This window comes from Helianthus annuus, chromosome 16, assembly GCF_002127325.2.
Source record: "Helianthus annuus cultivar XRQ/B chromosome 16, HanXRQr2.0-SUNRISE, whole genome shotgun sequence".
NCBI lineage: Eukaryota > Viridiplantae > Streptophyta > Magnoliopsida > Asterales > Asteraceae > Helianthus > Helianthus annuus.
The window spans coordinates 66,702,339-66,727,311 of record NC_035448.2 but is presented as its reverse complement, the minus strand read 5'-3'; the positions used below and the strand labels follow the sequence as shown (position 1 = coordinate 66,727,311).

Sequence of the window (24,973 nt, the reverse complement as noted above, 5' to 3'; positions counted from 1 at the left end):
TCCAGCGACTGAGGTAAAAATTGCATAAGACAAGCTTCCTCAACCAGTTACTATTTTGAATCACTGCATCAATGACCAAGGGAGGGACCAACTTTTAGTTCAATGGAAAGACCAAGATTTAGCTAAAGCAAAGTGGGAAGATATGAATGCGTTTACACTGCAATTTCCCTTGTTTCCACTTAACCTTGAGGACGAGGTAGCTTTTCGAGACCCGGGAGTTGTTACGGTCCAGCAAGACCAGGCCCAAGAAGATGCAAAAGCTACTGATCCAGCTGGAGTGGGCCGGCCAAAAGAGACATAAAGAAGCCCATTCGATTCCAAGAGTAACCTGCAAGAAAATAATCAACAAACTTCCATTTTTAAGAGCACATGTTTCCTTTCTTCCATGCATTAGTTTTTGTCCAGTATCCTTCCATGATCCCCTACATGAATTGTGGAAGTAGTTTCTTTCTTTTCAAGTAATGAAAAATATAGAGAAAATTGTCCCACTTCATATCCTTTCACTTCCTTCGTTCTTGAGTTTGATCCACTAACAGATCGCAACAGTGCGGGTGGGGTGGGATAGGGTTGTAGACAGTGGGTCCTATTTTTGTTAAGTTTTATTTATTAGTCCATTAATAGCAAGGATATTTTAGTAAATTCACACTCACTGATGCGTGTGAAGTGTCGTATAGTTTTTAATGTATATTTTAAGCCCTTTAACACTTTTTAGCCAAGTTTTAAATTTATAAAACACGATATTTACTAACAGTAGACACACATATGGGCAAGTGCACCCTCGTGAGCGTAGTATAGTGTTGGTAAGATACCGAGGTCGTCCAAGGACACAAGAGCTTTTAGTACCGGTTTATCCTCAACGTCTAATCAAATCAAAACTTAGAAAGAGGTTTTAAACTAGAAAATAAAAACTAAAAATGCTAAAAATAAAAATAAAATAAAAACAGATAGACAAGATGAATCACTTGGATCTGACTCATGTTTAGTGTAACCTTTGATTATTTCCGCACTTTTGCACTTTTTAAGAGATTATCTTAGTTATTGTAGTAGGCCCTCTTTTGAAGGTGACGTTACCCTCAACCCAGTAGTTTGAGTCAGCAAGGATACAATCCTAAAGGGTTGGATTATTGAAAGATAATTAATTAACTTATTAATGCGTAATGTGGTAGGCCCCTCTTTTGAAGGTGACGTTACCCTCGGCTAAGTAGTCTGAGTCAGCAGGAATACAGTCCTAAGTAGCCGGGTTAAAGTTTTAATAGTAGCTTACATATGAGGGGATCAAAGAGTTTGGACCCCCGCTATCCAATACCGATGGGTATTGAATGAGGTCCTACTAAATTTGACCTAGGTCTTTATAGGATCTATACACTGAACAAGGAAAGACTCTTACCAAACCATTCCCTTAACCCCCGACCAGGTAGCCAACATATCTCCATATAGACCGTGGAGATATGAATGGTGAAAATCTTTTATTTTATACAGACAGTAAATTAAAGCCAAGACACCACGGACAAATGATAAGGAAGATTCACCTTCAACATAAGAAACTAGTTATTAAAGTCATTAATACATAACCAAATAAAAAGTGCAAAAAGATTAAAAATAAAAAGTATCAGACTAGACACTTGTCTTCACCAAGTGATGTAAGAGACTTAGGCAAACATGGCCTTTGATTGTCAAGAACTCTTACGATCAATCTTGGATCCCGAGACAACTCACACACTCTATGATGGATGATGGATGATAGTGGTGGATGATGGTGTTGTGGTGGTAGTGGAGTGTGGGTGAAGTGTGAGAGAGGTGATGTGCCAAGGGATGGTTTGCAAATGAGCCAAGCACCCTTATTTATAGCCTGCACAGAAGCCCAGACACGACCCCGTGTCCGCCCATCTTCTCTTTCTTCATTAAATGCAGTTTGTCTGCATTAGTTGACCACGCCCCCATGTCCGCTGGGCACGACCCCGTGTGCAGAAGCATATCTGTACTATCAAGGTTTCCTCAGATTCTGCAAATCTTAGAGTTGACCACGGTCCCGTGTCCGCTGGGCACACCCCCGTGGTGGGTGATAGAAGCTTCTACAACTTTGTCTTTTCTGCAGACACTTGGGCATGCCCCCGTGCTCATTGAGCATGGGGCGTGTTCAGCCTTCTGTTCTCTTGTTTTGCTTGGGAAGATGTTGTCGGGGGGTCGGGCATGCCACGTTTGTTCCTTTTCTTGTATTTATGTTAGATTTAGCTGCCTTTTTGCTTCTTTTGTTCATTTGAGCTCATTTATTCCTGAAAATACAAAAGGAAGACAAAAACACACTTTTTCCAACATTAGTACTAAAAAGGGTTAGTTTTATGCCACATTTGATGAAATTTGTATGTTGCATTTTGCACACATCAAATACCCCCACACTTGAATCTTTGCTTCTCCTCAAGCAAAACTCTTTATAATGTGGTTTTACACTCCCAAATGGAACGGGTAGAAGAGAAGGTTTTGGGCTTGTCATGGAGTGTCGGGATTTCCAAGATTCTTTATTTAGTTTTATTTTTTTATTTATTTACAATCCTATTCGTCATGATTTATTTAAAATATTACATAAGATAAATTACTTATTAGGGCATAACATGCCTTTTTAAAATTCCATTTATATACAAGTTCACATACCTCACGGGGGATCACTCAACACTCGGCCGAAAATGTATTTTAGTGAAACACTCGAGAGCAGCATGGAACTTACTCCTACCATAAGCTTGCTAAGCAATCAATCCTCCTCCTTTTTAACTATATACCTTTGTAAATATCAAGAGGACTTTTGGGGGAAGGGTTAGGCTTGGGTTAAAGGTAGGTGGTTGGGTTAGTGGTTAGTAGAAAAGGGCGAAAGGCGTAAAAAGCGTCAGTTTTCGCAAAACATTTTTGTGACTTTTTATTCCAATGAAGCATTATTCAAACAAGCCTTTTGAGGAGCTTTGTTTGTTTATTGCTAACTTTATTTTTCTTTTTTTCTTTATCAAAATTCTCTCTCTTCTTTTTTTTTTATAAGGAAGTCACATGAAAACCGAGCTTTGTTACTAAAATAAAGGGTTTAAAATGAAAAAGGGTTTTGGTGGTTAAAAGGGTGTTTGTTTTGGGTTAAGAAATGAAAAGGTTTAGGCTGAAATGGGTTAACTAGGGGGATTTTGGGTAGGTGGTAAAAAAAAATAATGGTGTAGAAATAAAAAGGGTTAGTCCTAATTCCTCTATCATTTACTTACTCGGGTTTAAGTTGGTAAGGACCGGGAATGTATTGTCGTGGCAAGTTCTAGAGTCGTAAGAACCAGGCGGCTATTCACACAAGAAACGAAAAATGAGCATTTAGTTTAAAGATGTGTATTTGTATGCTCAATAAAGGCTCAAAACTCACTTTTTGTGGGATTGGGTTTTTATGTGATTAAGTATATATAATCAAATTTTAACTAGATTTGTCATGCCGTTTCATAATTTTCTTATGTTGGTTCTTTTTATCACGACGCTATCGGTTGTAAATTTGTAAAAATATAACCTTTTTAGAACATGAAATTCCCAAATTAAACCTAGACAAGTAAAAAAAAATTTTAAAAATTTGGGGTGATTAGCGGTTCCAATAGAGTTTTGTGTAAGACTTGTAATTAGGAGTTGCAAAATTCAAGGTTTTAGCATCCCCCCTACACTTAAATTACACATTGTCCTCAATGTGTCCCAAAAATAAGTTTTTAGGTTGATTGAATGTGTAAAAAGATGTGAAAAAGCAAAAATTTATGTTACTGGGCGTCTGGACACGGCCCCGTGGTGTCCGGGCACGGTCCCGTGTTCAGATTGCCAGTAACAGAAAATAAAGTAAAGAAACAGAAGGCTGGGCACGGGGGCGTGTTCAGTGAGCACGCCCCGTGTCCAGTTACCTGAACTGGGCATTTTCTGCAGATGGTTGGGCACGGGGCGTGTTGGTTGAGCATGGCCCCGTGCTGAACTTGCTGTAATGAAGAAAAATTTTCGGTTGGCCCTGTTTTTGTGCATGGGGTGCTGGTTCAATTTTTCTGTAGGATCGGGAATCGACCTGAACGATTCTATCAGAAGAGTTCTAATCCATATCAAAGGCGGAAACAATGATATAGACTTTGAAACAGCTTGATTCACTCTTTAATTGTCTTGTTTATTGATATGAAAGCTTTACAGATCAAATGACACGTCGGCAGCACTTCGGTACCGGAATCAAAGAACCTTTTCAAATGACTTGGCACATCACCTATTTATAGTAGTGGGTATTTCGCATGGAATGGTCCACACGAAATGACTTGCTCATTTCGTACGAAATGACTAAGTCATTTCGTGCGAAATTACCCACATCACATTTCGTGCGAAATGCACACAAACATACTTTTCTCGTATTTCATGCCCTGATCTATTTGTTCTAATAAAAGACTCTATACAAGACGAAGTCTACAGACATATGCACCAAAAGACTCCCCCTTGGATGTTGACGAAGTCTTCAGTGTCGAGTCTTCACAATCTTCAGTCTTTATCAGTCTTCGTGCTTTGTCCGAAGTATCTAACAGTGTAGGCATCCTCAATCTCTATCTCTTCTTCTTTCATTAACTAATCTCCCTCTTGGATGTTGATCTCTTATTCTTTCCTCAGAATATCAGTCTGGCTCTTCACATTCTCTTGATCAGATCTCTTGATTCCTTAAGATCTTCAATCATCAGGAATCGAATCTGGCTTTTGCATCTTCAGACTCTCCTTTTACTAGTAGACTCCCCCTTGAATAGTAACGGGATTATAGTCTGGCCTTCACAGGGTCATGATCGTGACCTGGCTCTCTATTCAGAATCAAAATCCTGGCTATCCTGCACATCCTCTACCTCAAAATAAGATTTACAAATTTAACAATTTGACAAATTTTATTCTTTGCTTTACCACTTGTAGAAACAAACTCTAAAATGATTTAACATTTAAAAAACTCTGATGACCACATGTAGGAAAACATCATTTTCGAATAAACTTATCCCAAACCTGTTCGTCAAGTTTAGCACTCGGAATTTTGAAAATCAGCTCTTCAACATCAGTTGTCGAAAATCTTTTTGCATTTTTCAAAATTTATGCTAAAACACACTCAAAATCTTTTTGGAATTGTTGATAATGAAATGCAGAAAAAAAATATTTACAGACAATATTTTTGAGAGCTTATGTAAGAGGATCATATCTGTCTATGAGACAAATCACTAACACCGTTAAGCTTTTAACATTTTAAGTTTTAAACGATTCACTTAGATTGTCAGTATGCTGATCCACTTAATTTTTCACACAAACTTCAACTGTTTCAAGATACGAGATTAATGTTTTAAGCACTTAAATTTATTCGAGTGTCCCACCTCAGAATATACTCGTGTATCCAGACTCCAATATTCAGTCTTACAGGTGAGTGTACACTAATGATATCTGTAAATGGGTAATGCGAAACCATGAGAGCTCAGGTTAGAACTTCCGTTCAGACAAAGAGATGATGAGTTATTGCATACATCTTAATATTAAATTGTTAAAATTTATTGTGTGGAAGAGAATGTGTAGGAAAGCCAGTTTCCAATACCTAAGTAGAATGAGAGCCAGATTATGATCCTGGAGCTGATGATGCTGATGAACTTAAGGAATCCCAGCACATTGAAAGGGGGAGTCTGAAGTCATCCGAGAGAAAGATTAGTTCGAAGGGAGCATGTAGCTGCTGATAGAAAGAGTAAAGCCCAAAGACTGATCAAGACTGAACATTGTAAAGGCTCGACACTGAAGACTCGTCAACATCTGAGGGGGAGTCTGTTGGTGCATACATCTGTCTACTTCGTCTTGTATCGAGTCTTGTACTAGTTTGTTACATCAGGGCACGTTGTTCGAGAAAATAGAAGATTTAAGTGTAAAATAGGATTGATTCCGCTTGAAAGAGTTGATTTCGCTTGAATGTGTAATGTGCAGTTTCAAGCGAAATCAACATAGTTGATTCCGCTTGAAATGCTCCTGGACACTTTCAAGCGGAATATCAAGTCTATGTAAAGGGCTTCAAGCGAAATCATATGTAATAGTTCATGATTTGGATACCGAGGTGCTGCCGGTTTGTCCAATGATTGTAATCAGTGTTAAATCAATCAGAAAGTAGTTTAAAGTGATTTGCAAGCTGTTTCAAAGTCTATTTCTCTATTTCCGCCTTTGAAATAGATTATAACTCCTCTGAACGACTCGTCCGGGTCACGACACCGATCTTACATGATGGCTCGACTTTTGGTGTGTCCCATTTGGGGATCTTTTCTTCAACAACACATGATTAGCATTTTTCAATGTTTCATCATTTTTTATACTGAGGGAGAGCCTTAAGATTAAAGCAATGCAAAGCATTATACGAGGACTAGGCTATTGCTTCCGCAAAATCAGAAGTCCAGGTATAATACCCCAGATATCATCACGCACAAAGACCTAGTATGTCAGAAATAGAAAGCCTTTCAAACAAGATTTCAGGGGTTACCTATATATCCGAGAGATGTTCCCCACGAAATAAGTAAGTTTGATTTTTTAGGTTTATATCTCGAACACAATCTACTAAATGTATAGAAACCTACTGGCATATCCGCAGTGAGATCGTTTATCACATTTTGACTTTCCAATTTTTTAGCATGCTGTGATAGTCCACTGATGTACTATTATTTCCTCTTTTTTACAACAAAACTCATTTTTTTGATTTTATCATGTTTTTGACTTTTTCAAATTTTCTATTGTTTTTGGATTTTCTAAAATTTCTTACTCCCCCTAAAATTCAAAATTATTTAAAGAAAATTTTGAAAACAGACTGTACAAACAAATTGACAAGCTGATATCGAATTGCTTCAAATTCGCCATCCATTTGGCTTAAACAATCAAAACTCCCCCTTACAACAAACTATTTTCCCATAATGATCTCAAAACACTTAAGTTTGTTTTAATCAAAATGGTTTTTCCGGAAAATTAGTTTTGTTGATTTTACCATTTGTAAAATTGGGGTTATGATCATCACTTTGTTTTCTCAACCTCTTAAATGAGAGTTAAATCAAGTTCAACTTAATAACCTTGAATAACCACTTGAAAGTTAAAATCTCTTCTCACCACTTGTAGACTCACTTGTCAGCCTAACCACTTGTAAGATGAAATATAACAATTTTAAGAGAACTAATACCACATGTATGTCGAAATATCACAGTTACCAATCTGTGAATTTCTCAAGAAAGATGCCGATTCCTACTCCACAATTACCAACCTGGGAGTTCCGGCAACTCAGGAATTTAGGTAGAAAATGTTGTCACCCAAGCCTGACCAGCCTGGGTGATTGTAAACCATCTTTATCCCACCATCTTTTTGAATTGTAAAAATCTTTCACACTTTTAACCTTCCCGTCAACCATCTTTTCAAAAATATGTTTGACTTTCCCATTAAAAGCCTTTTCAGCATCAAATTCTTCTTTACCAGCGAAGAATTGATCTGAAATTTCAATCTTACCAACTTTCAACTTCAGATTTTCTTTTGACAATGACGGAAAGTTTTCATTGTTCATTTCTGGAACAGAATTCTCATTTCTTTTCTCAACAAATGACTCCTCTGACTTTGACGAGTCAGATTCATTGTCAGAATTACCTTCTGATTTAACAACCCACTTCTGTCTGTTCAAATCAGCTTTTCTTTTGTAAAAACGTTTCGAACTTTCATCAATTTTGAAAGTCGAATCTTTAATAACACATTTCTTTTTCAAATTTAAGTTAGAAATAACTCCCTATTTTGTATTGTTTGACTTCGGACAATTCCAAGCAATGTGTCCAACTTCTTGACATTTAAAACACTTTCTTCTTTCAACCTTCTGTTCAGATCTCATCATCATATTCATTTTCTTATCAACAATAAACTCTTGATTTGACTGTTTCCTGAACAGTTTTTCCTTCTCTTACTCTGAACTTGTACCTGAAACAAATTTAGATTTTGGTTTATAATTTTTCTCCTTTTTATAATTTTCTGGGAAAATGAAACCCAAACCCTTATTTTTGTAATTACCATTATGGTTTGGTCTCTTTTGAAAACCATAACCAGAATTGTAACCTTTTTTCTTGTTTAATCTCTGTTGAACTCTTGAAGTGTACTTTTTAGGTTTTTCATTAAGATTTACATCTTTTATTTCAGAAATATTAATTTCTGTTAATTTGAAATCCTATTTGATCTGTTCAGTTTTGACACTTCTTATTGGAAATTCCTCATCAGAAAATAATTTGTCTGAATCATTCAAAGTATATGCTACTTTAAACGTTTCGTCATTCAAATTATTCTTTGATAACAAGAATTCTTTATTATAAACCCTTTTAACCGGCGAATTCGGACTCTTGTCAGACAAACTCGGACTTTCATATTTAGACTCCGACTTTGACTCTTCATCCATATCCAACACCTGATCGACCACTTTCTTTAATAACTCAGACTCATGATCAGTGTCAGACGCTGTGAATGTGACATCAATGTTATCTGGTAACTCATCAATGGTTTCAGACTTTAATTTGATGTTGACTGCCTTTTTTAAACGTTCCTCATTAGGCTTTCTAGGAGAATAACTCTCATAGATTGGAGGCGGACACTTGTTATATTTGACACTTTGTTTCTTACAAGTATCCGTATCTTCTGTATGTTTATCTTGAAAAGCTTCAAGACCTGCAACAGAAGGATAAACTCGATCAATCAAATAATCACAAGTTGTATAACTCAACAGCAAACGTTTGATTCTTTCACTTTCTATCTTTTCAAGTTCCAAATCCTGCTTCAGCTTTGCACAATCTTCAATATACTCATTGATGACCTTTTGCTTTGTCATTAATGTTGAACTCATCATTGTCATAGCAGCATCTACTTCTCAATTTGTTTTGTTCAAACCATCAACCGTTCTGTTCAAAACATCATACGACTCTTTCACATATTTCACATGAAACAACAATTTTTCTTTCAACTCTTCAAGTTCACTAATCTTCTTGTCTTTTTCTTCACGCTGGTTGCAAGATTCCAAACATTTTAGACAAGGTTTCACGACTTCAACAATCTTCTCAACCTCAATAATCTTTTCAACTTCGATGATCTTGTCAACTTCAACAATTTTCTCAACTTCAACAAGTTTTTCAACTATTTTCTCCGCTTCAACAATTTTTTCCACTACCCTCTCAATCATTGGTACTTTATCAAATTCTATTTCTGCTTCCCATCCTTCAACTTCAACTGTTTCAGTTGAATTTTCTTCAGCTTCTACTTTCTCAGCTTCCATTTTTTCGTTTTCTTCAGCAATTTTCCTTGCTTCCAATTCTTCCAATTCTTTCTTCAGACGAGCAGCCCTTTTTTCTTTTAACATCTCGATCTAATCTGCAAAAAACAAATTAAAACTGAATGAGTCTAAACTTTTTCTAGCATTATTAATGTATTCTTCCTCATCATCAGTATCTTCATCACTTTTTGATGATTTGAAAATCTTTGTTCTTTTTGGCTTAGATTTAGCTTTTTCTTCCAAAATTTGAGCAACAAGACCTGAACCGGGCGGAATGTATTTATCCCAACTAAAACCCTCTGCAACCTTTTCATTATCTTGATTGACAAGATAAGCTTTTTTTCTTTTCAACTTCAATGGCACGAGATGATGATGGTTGTTGATCAATTTGATGAAAATTTGATTTTTGATAGTAATCATTCTTTCCAGACTGGTCTTTTCTTCCATTTGCTTCTTTATTCTTACATTCTCTTTTAAACTGTCCCTTTTCTTTGCATCAAAAACACGTAACCTTTGATTTGTCAAACCCTATCAGAGATGCACCCATTTCACGAAAATCATCTCTTCTGGTGATTTGTGTGAATTTTTATGCTCTACTTACAGCACTGGCTAAACACCACTTGATGTCCATCAACTCAAGTTCCTAAGCATCAATCTGATCATAATCTTCTTTGGTGAGCATCGGATTTCCAATTCGTCCAGCAACTAGGCTTTCATATGATTCTAACATAGCAACAAATGATGTCATGTGTTGCTTAGCCACTTCTAGAGAAAGATTTTGACCATTTTGAATGTTCAAGGTAACATTGCATTGCATATTTGTTGATTTCAGTCGTTGAGGACTTGGTGTTGTGAAATTCGGATCAAAACTTGAATATGATGATGAAAATCCTCCACTCTGGGTGACAGTACTACAATTAGTTCCGGAAGAACTATCAGCACTGAAAGCAGTTTTAATCTTTGGACTCGGAGTAGTATCAAATTTGTTTCCTCTGTAGTATAGACTGACATCTTGTTGAGCATTTGGATTTGTCATGATAGCAGTTTTCTGAATATCCAATTCATGTTCTTCAATCTTCTGAATGAACTTTGCCAAATTCATACTTTCTGATTTTCTCATATGTTTTAAGATCAGCAAATATGTACCCCATTTATTCTGTGGTAATGCATCAGCTAGCTTATCAACCCATTCATCGTCATCTTTCTTTATATCCAATCTTCCCATTTCCAGAACCAGATGACAATATCTATCAATTGTCATTTTTGTTGTTTCACCTTCAAAAGCTACAAACATATCAAATAATTTCTTTAGTAAAGCTTGTTTGTTCTTTATCATGTCAACACTTCCTTTAAACTTGTTAATCAACGCCAACCAAATTGATCTAGCAGTTCCTTCATGTTGAAGTAACACAAAAATATCTTCTTTTACGGATTGCTGGAGAAGACTAATCATCATTTTTTCACCGGTGTATTTCAATTTCTTACCAACTGAATAATCACTGAAAGCTTTTTCAATCCCACGCTCATTTTTCGGTTTAACGTAATCTACATCTAGCGAACACCATGCATCAAATCTATAGGCTTGCACCCAGTTTTCAAACCGATTTTTCCATCCTTTAAAATCTTCAATGTACATAAGCTTTGGTGGTTTCTGGTAAGTTCCCGTTTCATTCTCACTGTAAACAGTTTCAGCAGCTGTAACTGGAGCAACTGGTGTAGCAAACGCATTGTAAAACTCTTCTTCCATGTTTCGGTTAATCAAATTTCACAAATTCTCAAAATCACAATTTTTAAACGAAATATAAGTTCACACGAAATGAATTTTGGTGCGAAATGACTTTTTGGTGCGAAATACACCTTGGTACGAAATGAATGGTGATTTCGTGCGAAATGAGGTTCAAACAGTTGATTTCGTGTGAAATGAGGTTTGAACTGTTGATTTCGTGCGAAATAAGGTTCGAATGATTGATTTCGTGCGAAATGAGGTTCAAGCAGGTGATTTCGTGCGAAAACAAGGTCTATTCCGTACGAAACAATGCTGACATCATCATGTCGATCATATTTTTGTCAAATTGATCACGAATTAGGTCGATTTTAAGTCTGATTCTTCCAAGGATCCATTAAAACAATGTTTCGCTTATAATGTGAGAAAATCAATCCATTTTAACCGTAAAATCTTGTTTAATTTTGAAAAGAATGTGTAGAAAACAGAAATTTTGATGAAATTGAGCTGTTTTGGCAAGAACTCTTCCTCCTGAGCTCTGATACCACTTGTAGGATCGGGAATCGACCTGAACGAGTCTATCAGAAGAGTTCTAGTCCATATCAAAGGCGGAAACAATGATATAGACATTGAAACAGCTTGATTCACTCTTTAATTGTCTTGTTTATTGATATGAAAGCTTTACAGATCGAATGACACATCGGCAGCACCTCAGTACCGGAATCATAGAACCTTTTCAAATGACTTGGCACATCACCTATTTATAGTAGTGGGTATTTCTCACGGAATGGTCCACACGAAATGACTTGCTCATTTCCTATTTATAGTAGTGGGTTTTTTGCACGGAATGGTCCACACGAAATGACTTGCTCATTTCGTACGAAATGACTAAGTCATTTCGTGCGAAATGACCCACATCACATTTCGTGCGAAATGCACATAAACATACTTTTCTCGTATTTCGTGCCCTGATCTATTTGTTCTAATAAAAGACTCGATACAAGATGAAGTCGACAGACATATGCACCAACATTTTCCTTGGTACCCTTCACCATCCCGAGTGTGTTTTAACCATTAGAACATCATCCAAACACGAAACTAATTAAAACCATCATTCATTCAAATAGAGAGAATTACATAATAATCCTAATAAGTTAAAATAGGTCAAAAGAAACACAAGAAGTCTAAACCAAGAAGTTCTAGCCTAAATTTTATTCTATTAGCAAAATTTCCGAAAAGATAGTTCTCTCGGTTGGATGCGGCTCGAAGAACTTCTTCCTCCGGACATGGGTTCCTCACACGTCGGCAAGCCATTCCTCTATCTCCCTTGGGAGAAGAAAGGCGGGCTCGTTGGCATCAGTTTGAGGGGGTTCAACCTCCACCGGGACTTCTTGCAATTCGTCAAGAGGAGGCTCCGCTGGAATGTCATCCCATCCGGTGGGATTGTTGACTCCAAGTGCTAGGTTTCAATCCTCTTGAGGGACGATTGGCTCCATGGGAGGTGTCACAAGAATGTTCAACCTCTGGTGCAAGAGGTTGATTTCTTGAAAACTGTTTTCCAACCCCATCGTAAGATAATTTATACGGTCTATGAGGACCTCCTCTACCGATGTCATCTCATCAAGAGCTTCACGTAATGCCATCACGTAGCATATGAGAGTTGCTTCGATTGAGGACCTCAGTTCCCTTCGACTGTTTCTGGAATGTGCCGACGAAGTTCCACTGTTTTGGCTCGACATTCTACGAAAATAAACCGAAAAGAGTTCATTTAGAGAAATAGTAACCTCGGACACGGCCTCGTGCTCAATGAGCATGGCCTCGTGTTCAACTTTCTGCTGGTTTTGGAGCAAGGAATCTTGGAGTTTCAAATTATTTTTCCAACTTAAGAAACGTTTCTGAGCAGAAATAAATTAAAACCATGTTATAAAACTTATTTTTAACAAGATTACTTGTACAAAAACCTAACAAACATCTCAATAAAGCTTGGAATTATGGTGATCTCAAGCTCTAATGGAGGTGTTGAGGTAAGAAAAATGAAGAAGAAGGGAATGGACAAGAGAGGAAAGGACAAGATGGTTGTTGAGAATCTTCTTTTAGAAAATACCTAGGATGGTATGTGTGAAGATCTCACCAAATCTCTGTCCCTGGGATGGTCGAAATGAGCAGGATTCTTGGCTGCATTTATAGAAAACGACAGCATGCTGTACACGGCCCCGTGTCGGCTGGACACGACCCCGTGTGCAGGCAGGACCCTGACACATTTTGTCCGTATTCTAACAAAGAAGTCAGAAAGGAATCTTTTAGTGGACACGGGGGCGTGTTGACCTGGCTGTTTATGAAGTTTCGTCTATTTTTAAGGAATTTATCCGGATCGGGCGGTTCCTTACTGGATGGAACAACCCCAAAGTGCCTGAGATACCTTAATTGCTCAAGATTAAGATGAGAACGCAAGAGGTTGTCGGTGAGGGTGATTCCTATGCTAAATGTAGGTGGACAAGTCCAACCCTTTCCCGGGCTCTCGTTAAAGAAGGTGTATGCCGAATCGCTCAGGTCTATGTATGCATCAAACGAAGTCGATGGGGAATCCTTCACGGCCCAATCGACACAGGGACGACTATCGCTCAAGTCTTCACTAGAGTTAGAGGTAATATCGGGAACAACGAAGTTTTTTTTATTCGAATGCGATCCCAACAATTCTTCTTGGGTATCGTCTTGAGATGGAAAGTCCAACTCAAGTACTTTTAACCAATTAAGTATTAAATCGCCTAGTTGAAATAATTCATCAAGAAGCATTTCTCCTAGGAGGTCCGATTGAGAGCATTCGAGGGAGAGATAGGGATTATTTTTACTTTAGCCCCTCTTAAGGTTACAGGAAAACAATGGATCTATATAATGGGGCTTATAATTTAGAAAATAATATTCTAAATCTTTATGGGGGCCACCACATATTTGACACCACGTACCATAAGAGTGCCGAAAGTAAAAAATATCATTATCACTCATGTTTGTGTCAGAATTTACCAACCGTCGGGATTTTACGGTTCTGTTTTCAGTAACTGATACTTGGGCAAGGGGCGTGTTGAGTGGGCACAGCCCCGTGTTCAGCTACTGTCTGACTTAAAACAGGATTGTCAGTACCAAAGATTGGGCACGGGGCGTGTTCAGCGGGCACGGCCCGTGCTGAGTTCTGCAGAAGCTGAAAAATCTAAGAAAAATCCTAAAAAAATAAAAAAAAATAAGAAAAACGATTAGGCCGTTGATTCCTAACTTTCTTAAAATCTTTATGCCCCGGCAGCGGCGCCAAAAACTTGATGCGTGTGAAGTGTCGTATAGATTTTAATGTATATTTTAAGCCCTTTAACACTTTTTAGCCAAGTTTTAAATTTATAAAACACGATATTTACTAACACTAGACACACATATGGGCAAGTGCACCCATCGTGAGCGTAATATAGTGTTGGTAAGATATCGAGGTCGTCCAAGGACACAAGAGCTTTTAGTACCGGTTTCCTCAACGTCTAATCAAATCAAAAGTTAGAAAAAGGTTTTAAACTAGAAAATAAAAACTAAAAATGCTGAAAATAAAAATAAAATAAAAACAGATAGACAAGATGAATCACTTGGATCCGACTCGTGTTTAGTGTAACCTTTGATTATTTCCCCACTTTTGCACTTTTTAAGAGATTATCTTAGTTATTGTAGTAGGCCCCTCTTTTGAAGGTGACGTTACCCTCAACCCAGTAGTTTGAGTCAGCAAGGATACAATCCTAAAGGGTCGGATTATTGAAAGATAATTAATTAAGTTACTAATGCGTAATGTGGTAGGCCCCTCTTTTGAAGGTGACGTTACCCTCGGCTAAGTAGTCTGAGTCAGCAGGGATACAGTCCTAAGTAGTCGGGTTAAAGTTTTAATAGTAGCTTACATATGAGGGGATCAAAGAGTTTGGACCCCCGCTATCCAATACCGATGGGCATTGAAGGAGGTCCTACTAAATTTGACTCAGGTCCTTGAAGGATCTATACACTGAACAAGGCAAGACTCTTACCAAACTATTCCGTTAACCCCCAACCATGTGGCCAACATATCTCCATATAGACCGTGGAGATATGAATGGTGAAAATTTTTTATTTTATATAGACAGTAAAGTAACGCCAAGATATCACGAACAAATGATAAGGAAGATTCACCTTCAACATAAGAAACTAGTTATTAAAGTCATTAATACATAACCAAATAAAAAGTGCGAAAAGATTTAAAATAAAAAGTATTACACTAGACACTTGTATTCACCAAGTGATATAAGAGACTTAGGCAAACATGGCCTTTGATTGTCAAGAACTCTTACGGTCAATATTGGATCCCGAGACTACTCACACACTCTTTGATGGATGATGGTGGTGGATGATGGTGTTGTGGTGGTGGTGGAGTGTGGGTGAAGTGTGAGAGAGGTGGTGTGCCAAGTGATGGTTTGCAAATGAGCTAAGCACCCCTATTTATAGCCTGCATAGAAGCCCGGACACGGCTCCGTGTCCACCCATCTTCTCTTTCTTCATTAAATGCAGTTTGTCTGCATTAGTTGACCACGCTCCCATGTCCGCTGGGCACGACCCCGTGTGCAGAAGCATATCTGTACTATCAAGATTTCCTCAGATTCTGCGAATCTTAGAGTTGACCACGGCCCCGTGTCCGCTGGGCACGCCCCCGTGGTGGGTGATAGAAGCTTCTAGAACTTTGTTTTTTCTACAGACACTTGGGCACGCCCCCGTGCTCATTGAGTACGGGGCGTGTTCAGCCTTCTGTTCTCTTGTTTTGCTTGGGAAGATGCTGCCGGGGGGTCGGGCATGCCACGTTTGTTCCTTTTCTTGTATTTATGTTAGATTTAGCTGTCTTTTTGCTTCTTTTGTTCATTTGAGCTCATTTATTCCTGAAAATACAAAAGGAAGACAAAAACACACTTTTTCCAATATTAGTACTAAAAAATGATTAGTTTTATGCCACATTTGATGAAATTTATATGTTGCATTTTGCACACATCACTCACCTAACATCAAAAACTAACCTCTATCCGTGCCAGAGACTATCCAGGAATAAAATTTGCAAAAGTTGAGAACTATAACTGTAATTTTAAAAAATTGTTGACTAAAGGTGAAAAATAAACAAACCAGACTATCCAGACATTTTTCTCTCTATATACAATAACAAAATTCATTAGTATACCCTGAAAATATTAATATAAAAATATAATTGACAAAATAAATAAAGCAAGCTCATAAGGTTTAGAGTAGAACGTTTTCTCAGTTGACCCTTGACGAAAACGACCCCGGAGGCCTCTGCTAATTAAAACTATTTTATAGTAGATTATTCAAAGTAAACGCAGAAGAAAAAGTTGACATTTGAAGTTGAAAACTAGAATAAAAACAAAACTAGAAGTTGAAAACGAAACACCCAATATATCACTTTAAATCAACGTCCGCTGCACAAACATCATCCTCGATCCCCATCAACCACTATGAATTTCACAACAAACATTCAACTATTTCTCTTCTGTTTTACGTTTGCAGTCACACATTCTACGTCTCAATCAAACACCACCAGCGATGTGATCACCCTCACAAAAGCCGCAAACGTAGCCAAACCCGGCTGCCAAAGCCAATGCGGAAATGTAACCATTCCATACCCGTTTGGCATCGGTCCGGGCTGCTTTCTAAGCGAATGGTTCGAAACCACGTGCAACACGAGTGTTAATCCTCCCAGAACCCAGATCGGCACTCTACCAATCCTCGAATTCACGGATTACACTTTCCGAGTGCTCAATAAAGTGGCAAGCAAATGTTACGATCCATTCGGAAACATCACCGAAGACACTCCAGCCCTCACAAGTGTTGGATGGTTATCACCCTTTTCATTTTCACAAAAAAAACCAGTTTACTTTACTCGGGTGTGATGATTTCACCTTGTTTTCAGACCCTATGCTAGTAACAAACTTTACCATTGGTTGCATAGCACTGTGTTCAAAACCCGAGGAGGTGGTTAACGGGTCGTGTTCGGGTGTCGGGTGCTGTCAAACATCAATCCCAAAGGCACTCAAGTCTTACTACACTAATGTTTATAGTATGTCTAATAATAACCACACTCACATATGGTCGTTTAATCCTTGTATGTTCTCGTTTTTGGGTGAGCAAGACCGGTTTATATTTCATGGGGTGTCGGATTTTATGGACCCCGATTTCAAGAACCGGACCAGGGCTAGTGTTCCTATGTTGGTCGATTGGGTAGTCGGGAACTTGAGCTGTAGTGAGGCTAGGAGTGCTGGTGTGTTGGCTTGTCAAGCGAATAGCGAGTGTGTTGATTCGGATACTGGAGTTCCGGGATATAGATGCATTTGCAATAGTGGGTATCAGGGTCAGCCTTATCTTGAACCAGGTTGCCAAGGTTAGTTTTGTGATTGTTATTAGAGTTTATTATACTATTATTAATATTATTGCTAGGTTAGAACCCCGTATTAATATTATTGTTAGGTTAGAACCCCGTATAATACACAGGTTGTATAAATGTAATTTTATATAATAAATAATAAAAAAGATATATTTTTAAAAAACTCGTGTATTGCACGTGTTAAATAAAATTATAATATCATATGTTAATAATACATACAATCGTCGAGATTTATTTTTTTAAAATGAACTTTGATGTACTATTTACTTATTATAACATTTTACTCTATTTTTTATTTATTATTTGGTCAAAAACACATATATTACATGGGGTTGAATTTTGTTTTTATGATACATTCAAAATATGACATACACTGATTTTAGTTAGTTTTATGTACATTCATGCTTATTTGTTTACTTGATTCATAAAACATTCGCCTCAAATTTGTATTTCAGAGAGTTTACGGTATAAAATGGTGGAGATCGATCCTCACGTTTTTATATATTTCATCTTTTTTATGAATTATACAGCAAAATCGAGAATTAAATTCTATTTGAAAGGAGTTTAGAATTGTTATATTTAAAAATGATGTTCTTTCTAAATGTTGTGCAATTTGTGATTTATAATAGTATGATTAACATTACAAATGTGAAGTTAAGTTGTCTAGATTTGATATTTGAAAGAAATGTGCGACTATAATGGTGAAGCATATGCACCGAACCTAGAATAATTATTTAATTCTAGTGAAATAATACAATAATACAATAATTCTAGTGGGAAAAAAAACAATAATCATCAAACAGAACCTTTGATTCCTAATTTACCATAATTTTAATCATCGAACTCCGAAGTGTATATATATATATATATATATATATATATATATATATATATAGGAACATGATCAGGAAAAAAACGCCTCAAAGTGTGAGAACGGCGAGAAAGATTCTCAGCCACAAGATCTTAGTGGTTTGTGGCTGAGATTGATGCGGTGACAGTTTTTTGTAAATACTAGGGTCCTTAGAACTACCAGAAGGGGTAAAATATAAAGATCCAAACAAGGGTGCACATGTTAATCACATGCCATTTTCCCCCATCATATTTAAACGCCAATAACTTTTTTATATGCGATTATTTTTTTTAATCACACTATAAAATTCAACGTTTTTTATCTTTCCAACGAGTATACTATTGACATATTTTTCGAAAAAAAATTGAAGTGGGTTTTTTATGGCGTTTTAAACTTTGTTTTTTACAGCGTTTTCAACTGGGTTTTTGTGGCGTTTTTCTGAATTGAGTGTTTTTATGGCATTTTTCAACCAGTTTTTTATGGCGTTTTCTCAACTAAGTGTTTTTACGGCGTTTTTAACTGAGTTTTTCATGGCATTTTTCTGAACCGGGTGTTTTTATGGCATTTTAAACTGAGTTTTTATGATGTTTTTCTGAACTAGGTGTTTTATGGCGTCTTCAACTGAGTATTTTTCATGGCGTTTCTGAATTGGGTGTTTTTATGAGGTTTCTATTTGGACACCCAGTTCATGTTATTTTTTTTATTTCAAAAGTATAACAATAGTATACTCGTTAGAAAGATAATAAAACACTCGACTTTATGGTGTATTTTTTTTAAATAAACACGTATACAAAAGTTACGAGATTTTAAAAAAGACGGTGGAATATGCATGTGAGTGGCATGTGCATGGTCTTTGACATGTAAGTGGCATGTGCATGAATTTTTTTCACAATGTTACCCTTAGTGTAAGTTAGCACCAACGCCACATGTCAATACCAAAATCGTTCTCACCGTTCTTACACTTTTAGACGTTTTCTCTAAATCCTGACCCTACGTATATCTGCTCATAATACTTAGGAAATAACTTTATGATTATATAACTAACTAGATTATTATTATTATTATTATTATTATTATTATTATTATTATTATTATTATTATTATTATTATTATTATTATTATTATTATTATTTAATATGAGAGATAAATTGGAAAATATTATTTAATATCATCAATAACTAGGAAAATAAGATAAGAAATCACTCTGAAGTGACGTGTGTTCAAAAAAAGATTTTATTTATCAGTATAGGAAGATTATTATTATTATTATTATTATTATTATTATTATTATTATTATTATTATTATTATTATTATTATTTTTATTAATTTCACCGTTAGTTCCTGTGGTTTGTGGAAAGTAACAACCTTAGATACTAATAGTTTAAAATAACAGTCTAAGGTTCTAACTTTTGATTTGGTAACATCATAGGGCCTTAAGGCTAACGATCGTTAAAAACTAACTCAGAACTTAATACCCAAACTTGAACTTTAGAGAAACCACAAGGACTAACCACAAAATTAACTCTTGTAATATTTAAAACACAATTTTTCTTTTTCTCTTATTATTCAACTAATTTTTTAATTATTTAAGTAAACAATTTTTAAATGGTTATACATAATTAAAGCTAACTAGCAATAACACTCGCGCGCGTTGCGGTGCGATACATCGCAAACATCGAATGGATTAGTCCAAACGTTATGTGATGCATTAACCATATGAAAACATACGTTTCGACGTATCTGATTGAACTCAATGTAACCTATATAAGTATTGCAATTGGATAAAACATGCAGTAAATCAAATTTATACCGTACAATCATAACGTACTATATGTGACCCGAGTCATACATAGAAAATGTAATGGTATAATGGAAAAGCTGGCACGTATAATCAAAAGAGATGAATTAGAGCTTTTGAAAAAAAATGTAAAAAAGAAACCACAGTTTGACTCCACTCGGTTCAAAACAAAATTTACAAAACATCACCTGACTCGTTTCCTAAAAAAGTTTACGTCGAAACATACACCAACTTAAATATATACCGAAACGTACATAAAAATATGCACGTAAAAATGTTATGTTAAACGAAAACGTATTATAATTCACCTAACTTGTTTCGATAAAAAGTTTATGTCGCCACATAGAGCAAATTGAATTTATACCGGTACTTACATAAAAATATACAAATTATTAGTAACAAACTTAATATGTTAAATACGTTCGTAAAATTGTGCCAAGTAGCACTAATGCCAAACCACTGCCAGTGAACACCAACATCAGAAGAGCTTGTAAAAATAAATTAAATACAAAAGTAAAACATAACACCGAACCAAAAACATACGTAAAATCGTTGAACCACGCACGCCCGTTGTGGCGTGTTAATGCGAAACAATTAAACAAAAACGTTAAACGTAGAAAGGAATAACTAAGTCGATCTAGGATCCGGGCATTGCGACGAACTTGTCAAATGGAGAAAAATAGACGCGTTACGACTTGCCTATCAAACGGGAAAAACAGGCGAAAAAACATTGAACCCCACACGCATGTTGCTGCGTTTTGACTCGCAAAATTTAGAACGAAACGTAAAACGAAAACTTGCGAAAGATGAAAAGTATGGGGAGACCAAAGTTGAAAATAAAAAAGTATTGGTGTTAAATTGAAAAGTTTAAAAGCTTTGGGTTAAATTTGAAAAAGTCAAATGGGTTAAAATATAAATGATAAAAACAATTGGATTGAAAGTGAAAAATACAAAAACTTTTTTGAAAAGCTCCCAATGCACATGTTACAAGTATATAAAGCAAAAACATGTTTCTAATTTATAGTTTTAAAATTTGAAGCCACTTCCGTAATTAGATTACATATAAATTAACTAGCTTATATGTAATTAACGTATTAAAGCTACCTTAAAACCAATTTTGTAAAGATAATCATCATACAAAGTAACAAATAGATATATTTTTTATTTATTATATATTTATTAGTGTATTATTCTTCCATCTTTTGGTATATAGTATAAGCGAACAGGATAATTTTTATATACTAATGAATTGACGCTAACCTACGTGTTGTTGCGTGATGTTGATTATAAATGCTTTGGTATCACTATATTAATTGCGGAAATTCTTAAGCTTTGTTCAATTAACCGTTATTTATACTAATTGTGCTAAAAATCTTAAGTTGAAAAAGCAACAATTAGACAGTATTTTATATTCAAATTTTATCAAAGCTAGCTTTAAATAATTAGGACTTATAATAAATGTTTTAAAATACGTTACTTTTTTCACCATTTTAAAAATTATTTAGTTAAATAAAAAGAGAAAAAATATGTTTTAAATATTATAAGAGTTAATTGTGGGATTAGTCCTTATGGTTTCTTCAAAGTAACAATATTGGGTACTAAGTTCTGTAATAACAAAAATACCCTAAGTTTTCAGTTATAGTATTTAACAACTGTTAGCCTTAAGGCCCTATGATGTTACAAAATCAAAAGTTAAAACCTTAGACTGTTAACTATTAGTACATGAGTTTGTTACTTTCCACAAATCATAGGGACTAACGGTATAATCATCTCATTATTATTATTATTATTATTATTATTATTATTATTATTATTATTATTATTATTATTATTATTATTATTATTATTTGACTAATAATTAATTTGTTTAATATTTATTGAACTATATTAGAAATCCTGGTATTACATACACAAATACACAAGTTGAATAAATAAAATATATGAAATATTATATAGTTAATAATAAGAATTTATAAATTTTAGAATGATATTTTAAGATAAAATATTCTTGTTTTTTTTTAAATTAAGAAACATAATACGAAAGATTTTGATAGATGAGTGCATCTAGTTATTAGCTTTTATTACTATTAATAATTAATTATTTATATCATTATCTTTTTCATTATAATTAATCTCTTTAGATTTTTCATTATTTTTCAAGGTCCAATTAAGATGATCATTATCAAACACCAAAACAATACCCTCAACTAGAATAAGTGTATACTATGTAGCTTTTTTATTGGCTAAACTTGCACACCATAGGGATTGAATCTAAGACCTCCTACTATTTCAAACTTTATTTAATTCACCAACACCACTAGGCTATTCCTAAGTAGATGTATATTATATAGTTAAAAGACACATTTTGTGTTTGATTATGACAGACATCAACGAATGTGAAGATCCCAATAATCTTTGTGGTGCGGTTTGCACGAATACGCCTGGAAGTTATACGTGTAGTTGCGAAGATGGATACGTCGGAGACGGCCTGAAAAACGGACGTGGTTGTGCAAAGGAAAATTCAGAGTTCCCCGTTATTAAGTTCTCTTTAGGTAATTATCCATATTCCATTAGTTTTCTCATTCTAAAAACGTATCTGGTTGTATTGCAGGAATAAAAGTATCTATCCTACTACACAACTAAGTATCCAAATAAATAACTATGAATAAAAAGTTACAAATAAAAACTAATAATTTTATAATTAAATATTTTCAAAATGTTAAGTACAAAAGAAAAGTTCAATTTTTTTAAAATAATATATATATATATATATATATATATATATATATATATATATATATAAAGAGAGAATAACACAGTACATTAACTCCTAAAATTTACACCACTTGTCTATAATAAGACTTGAACTCTCACTACTTAGGAGTGAGACACCAATGCTACACCTGATACCATTGGTCTATAAGCCATTTATTGGTATTTAAAAATTATGACACCTTGGATTCTAATTTAACTATATTTGATGTCCTAAAATGTAGGTATGGGGTTTGGTTTCTTGGCCATTTTAGTAGGAACAACATGGCTTTATTTTGTTGTCAAGAAAAGGAATCTTGTTAAACTCCGACGAAAGTTGTTTCAACAAAACGGGGGTTTGCTACTCAAACAACATATTACGACCAGCGAAGGCAATGTTGATTCAACAAAGGTCTTCACAGCACAAGAGTTAGAAAAAGCCACCAACAATTACGCTGAAGACCGGATCTTGGGTCGTGGTGGTTATGGGACAGTATACAAAGGCATTCTCAACGATCAACGGGTAGTTGCAATCAAGAAATCACGAGTTATAGACGAAACCCAAATCGAGTTATTCATCAATGAAGTGATTATATTAACACGAGTTCACCACAGGAACGTGGTAAAGCTATTGGGATGTTGCTTAGAGACCACAATTCCATTATTAGTATATGAGTATGTATCTAATGGGACACTTTTTAATCATATTCATAGTAAAGAAACCATCACTTGGTTATCATTGGAGAATCGGTTAAGAGTAGCAAACGAAGTTGCTGGTGCACTTTCGTATCTTCATTCGGCTACATTGACCCCTGTTATCCATAGAGATGTGAAATCCGCAAACATATTATTAGACGATAACTACACCGCAAAGATGGCGGATTTTGGAGCTTCAAGATTTGTCCCACTAGATCAAACACAAGTGACCACTTTGGTTCAAGGGACATTAGGTTACTTAGATCCAGAGTACTTTAATACAAGTCAGTTAACTGAAAAGAGTGATGTTTATAGTTTTGGTGTGGTGCTTGCTGAGCTTCTAACTGGGGGAAAACCACTTTGTGCGGAACGTGGTGAAGCAGAACGAAATTTAGCAACTTATTTCATTATGTCGCTAAAAGAAAACCGTTTGTTCCAAATTCTTGAACCTAGAGTTGTAAGGGAGGGTACCCTAGAGCAACTTCAACAAATTGGTAAGCTTGTGAAAAGATGCCTTAACTTATTAGGAGATGAGCGACCAACGATGAAAGAAGTCGCGACTGAACTTGAAGCGTTACGTAAGTTTACTCAACATCCATGGGCGAGTCAACATGTTGATGAAGAGAATGCAAGCTTGTTAAACGTGCAGAACCAAGAAACCGACCTATACGCAAATCAATAAACCTATATTCTAGTTCCGGGGAAATCTCTCATGCTTTTAGCATTGATAATTGTCTTATAGTTCCTACAAGTATTCTTCGATAATAAGATTTGTTATTGTTTGAATGTTCTTGAATAAATCTAAAAATGTGTTTGTAAGTCTTAACTTTATTAGCTATTGCATGAATGCGCGTGAAACATTTTAATTATTTTGAGTGCAAGTTAATAAGAAAGAGTCTCAAGGGGAAAAAAGGGAAAAATATGAGGTGGAATTATTTGTAAAAAGATTAAACACTACTCTTCTCATAGTTAATTTTTAAGATATGGTAAACCCATTTTTAGTGATTAAAAAATCAAAGGAATTGTTGCAAGGATTCAATAACTATAGATTTCAATTATGAAACACCATCACCAACACTTGGTGTTCCTTGAGGAGTTGGGATTCAAGGGGTAATAATTCAAGGTTTAAGTGTCTTTAGCGTGTAACAAGTCATTCATTTAATTAAAAAAAAAGCTGAAACTCGATTCGACTTTTAGATCGAGTCAAATGATTCCAAAAATGTGTTTCAATGGTGATAAACATATAGATAAGCTTATTCTTCACTTGTGTTAATCAAAGAGTAAGTTTTGAATGATTTGCGGTCATTCAAAGGTTAAACTTGAAAATATTCATGTCAGACCTTATTGAATGTGTCATGTTAACCTTAACCTAATTGATACGAATGTGATCCTTTGACTTAGAAAGCAAATATTTTTAGAG

At 35.4% G+C, this 24,973-nt stretch overlaps 1 protein-coding gene across 1 annotated transcript; it reads left to right on the top strand.

Annotated features, from left to right (window-relative positions):
* The first annotated feature begins 16,895 nt into the window (after window positions 1-16,895).
* LOC110896004 (wall-associated receptor kinase 2-like) lies at window positions 16,896-24,371 on the top strand. The gene is made up of 3 exons (XM_035985818.1): window positions 16,896-17,454; window positions 22,491-22,658; window positions 23,103-24,371. Exons 1-3 carry the CDS (start codon window positions 16,992-16,994, stop codon window positions 24,233-24,235), a joined length of 1,764 nt encoding a protein of 587 aa, XP_035841711.1. The 5' UTR covers window positions 16,896-16,991; the 3' UTR covers window positions 24,236-24,371.
* Window positions 24,372-24,973: the final 602 nt, after the last annotated feature.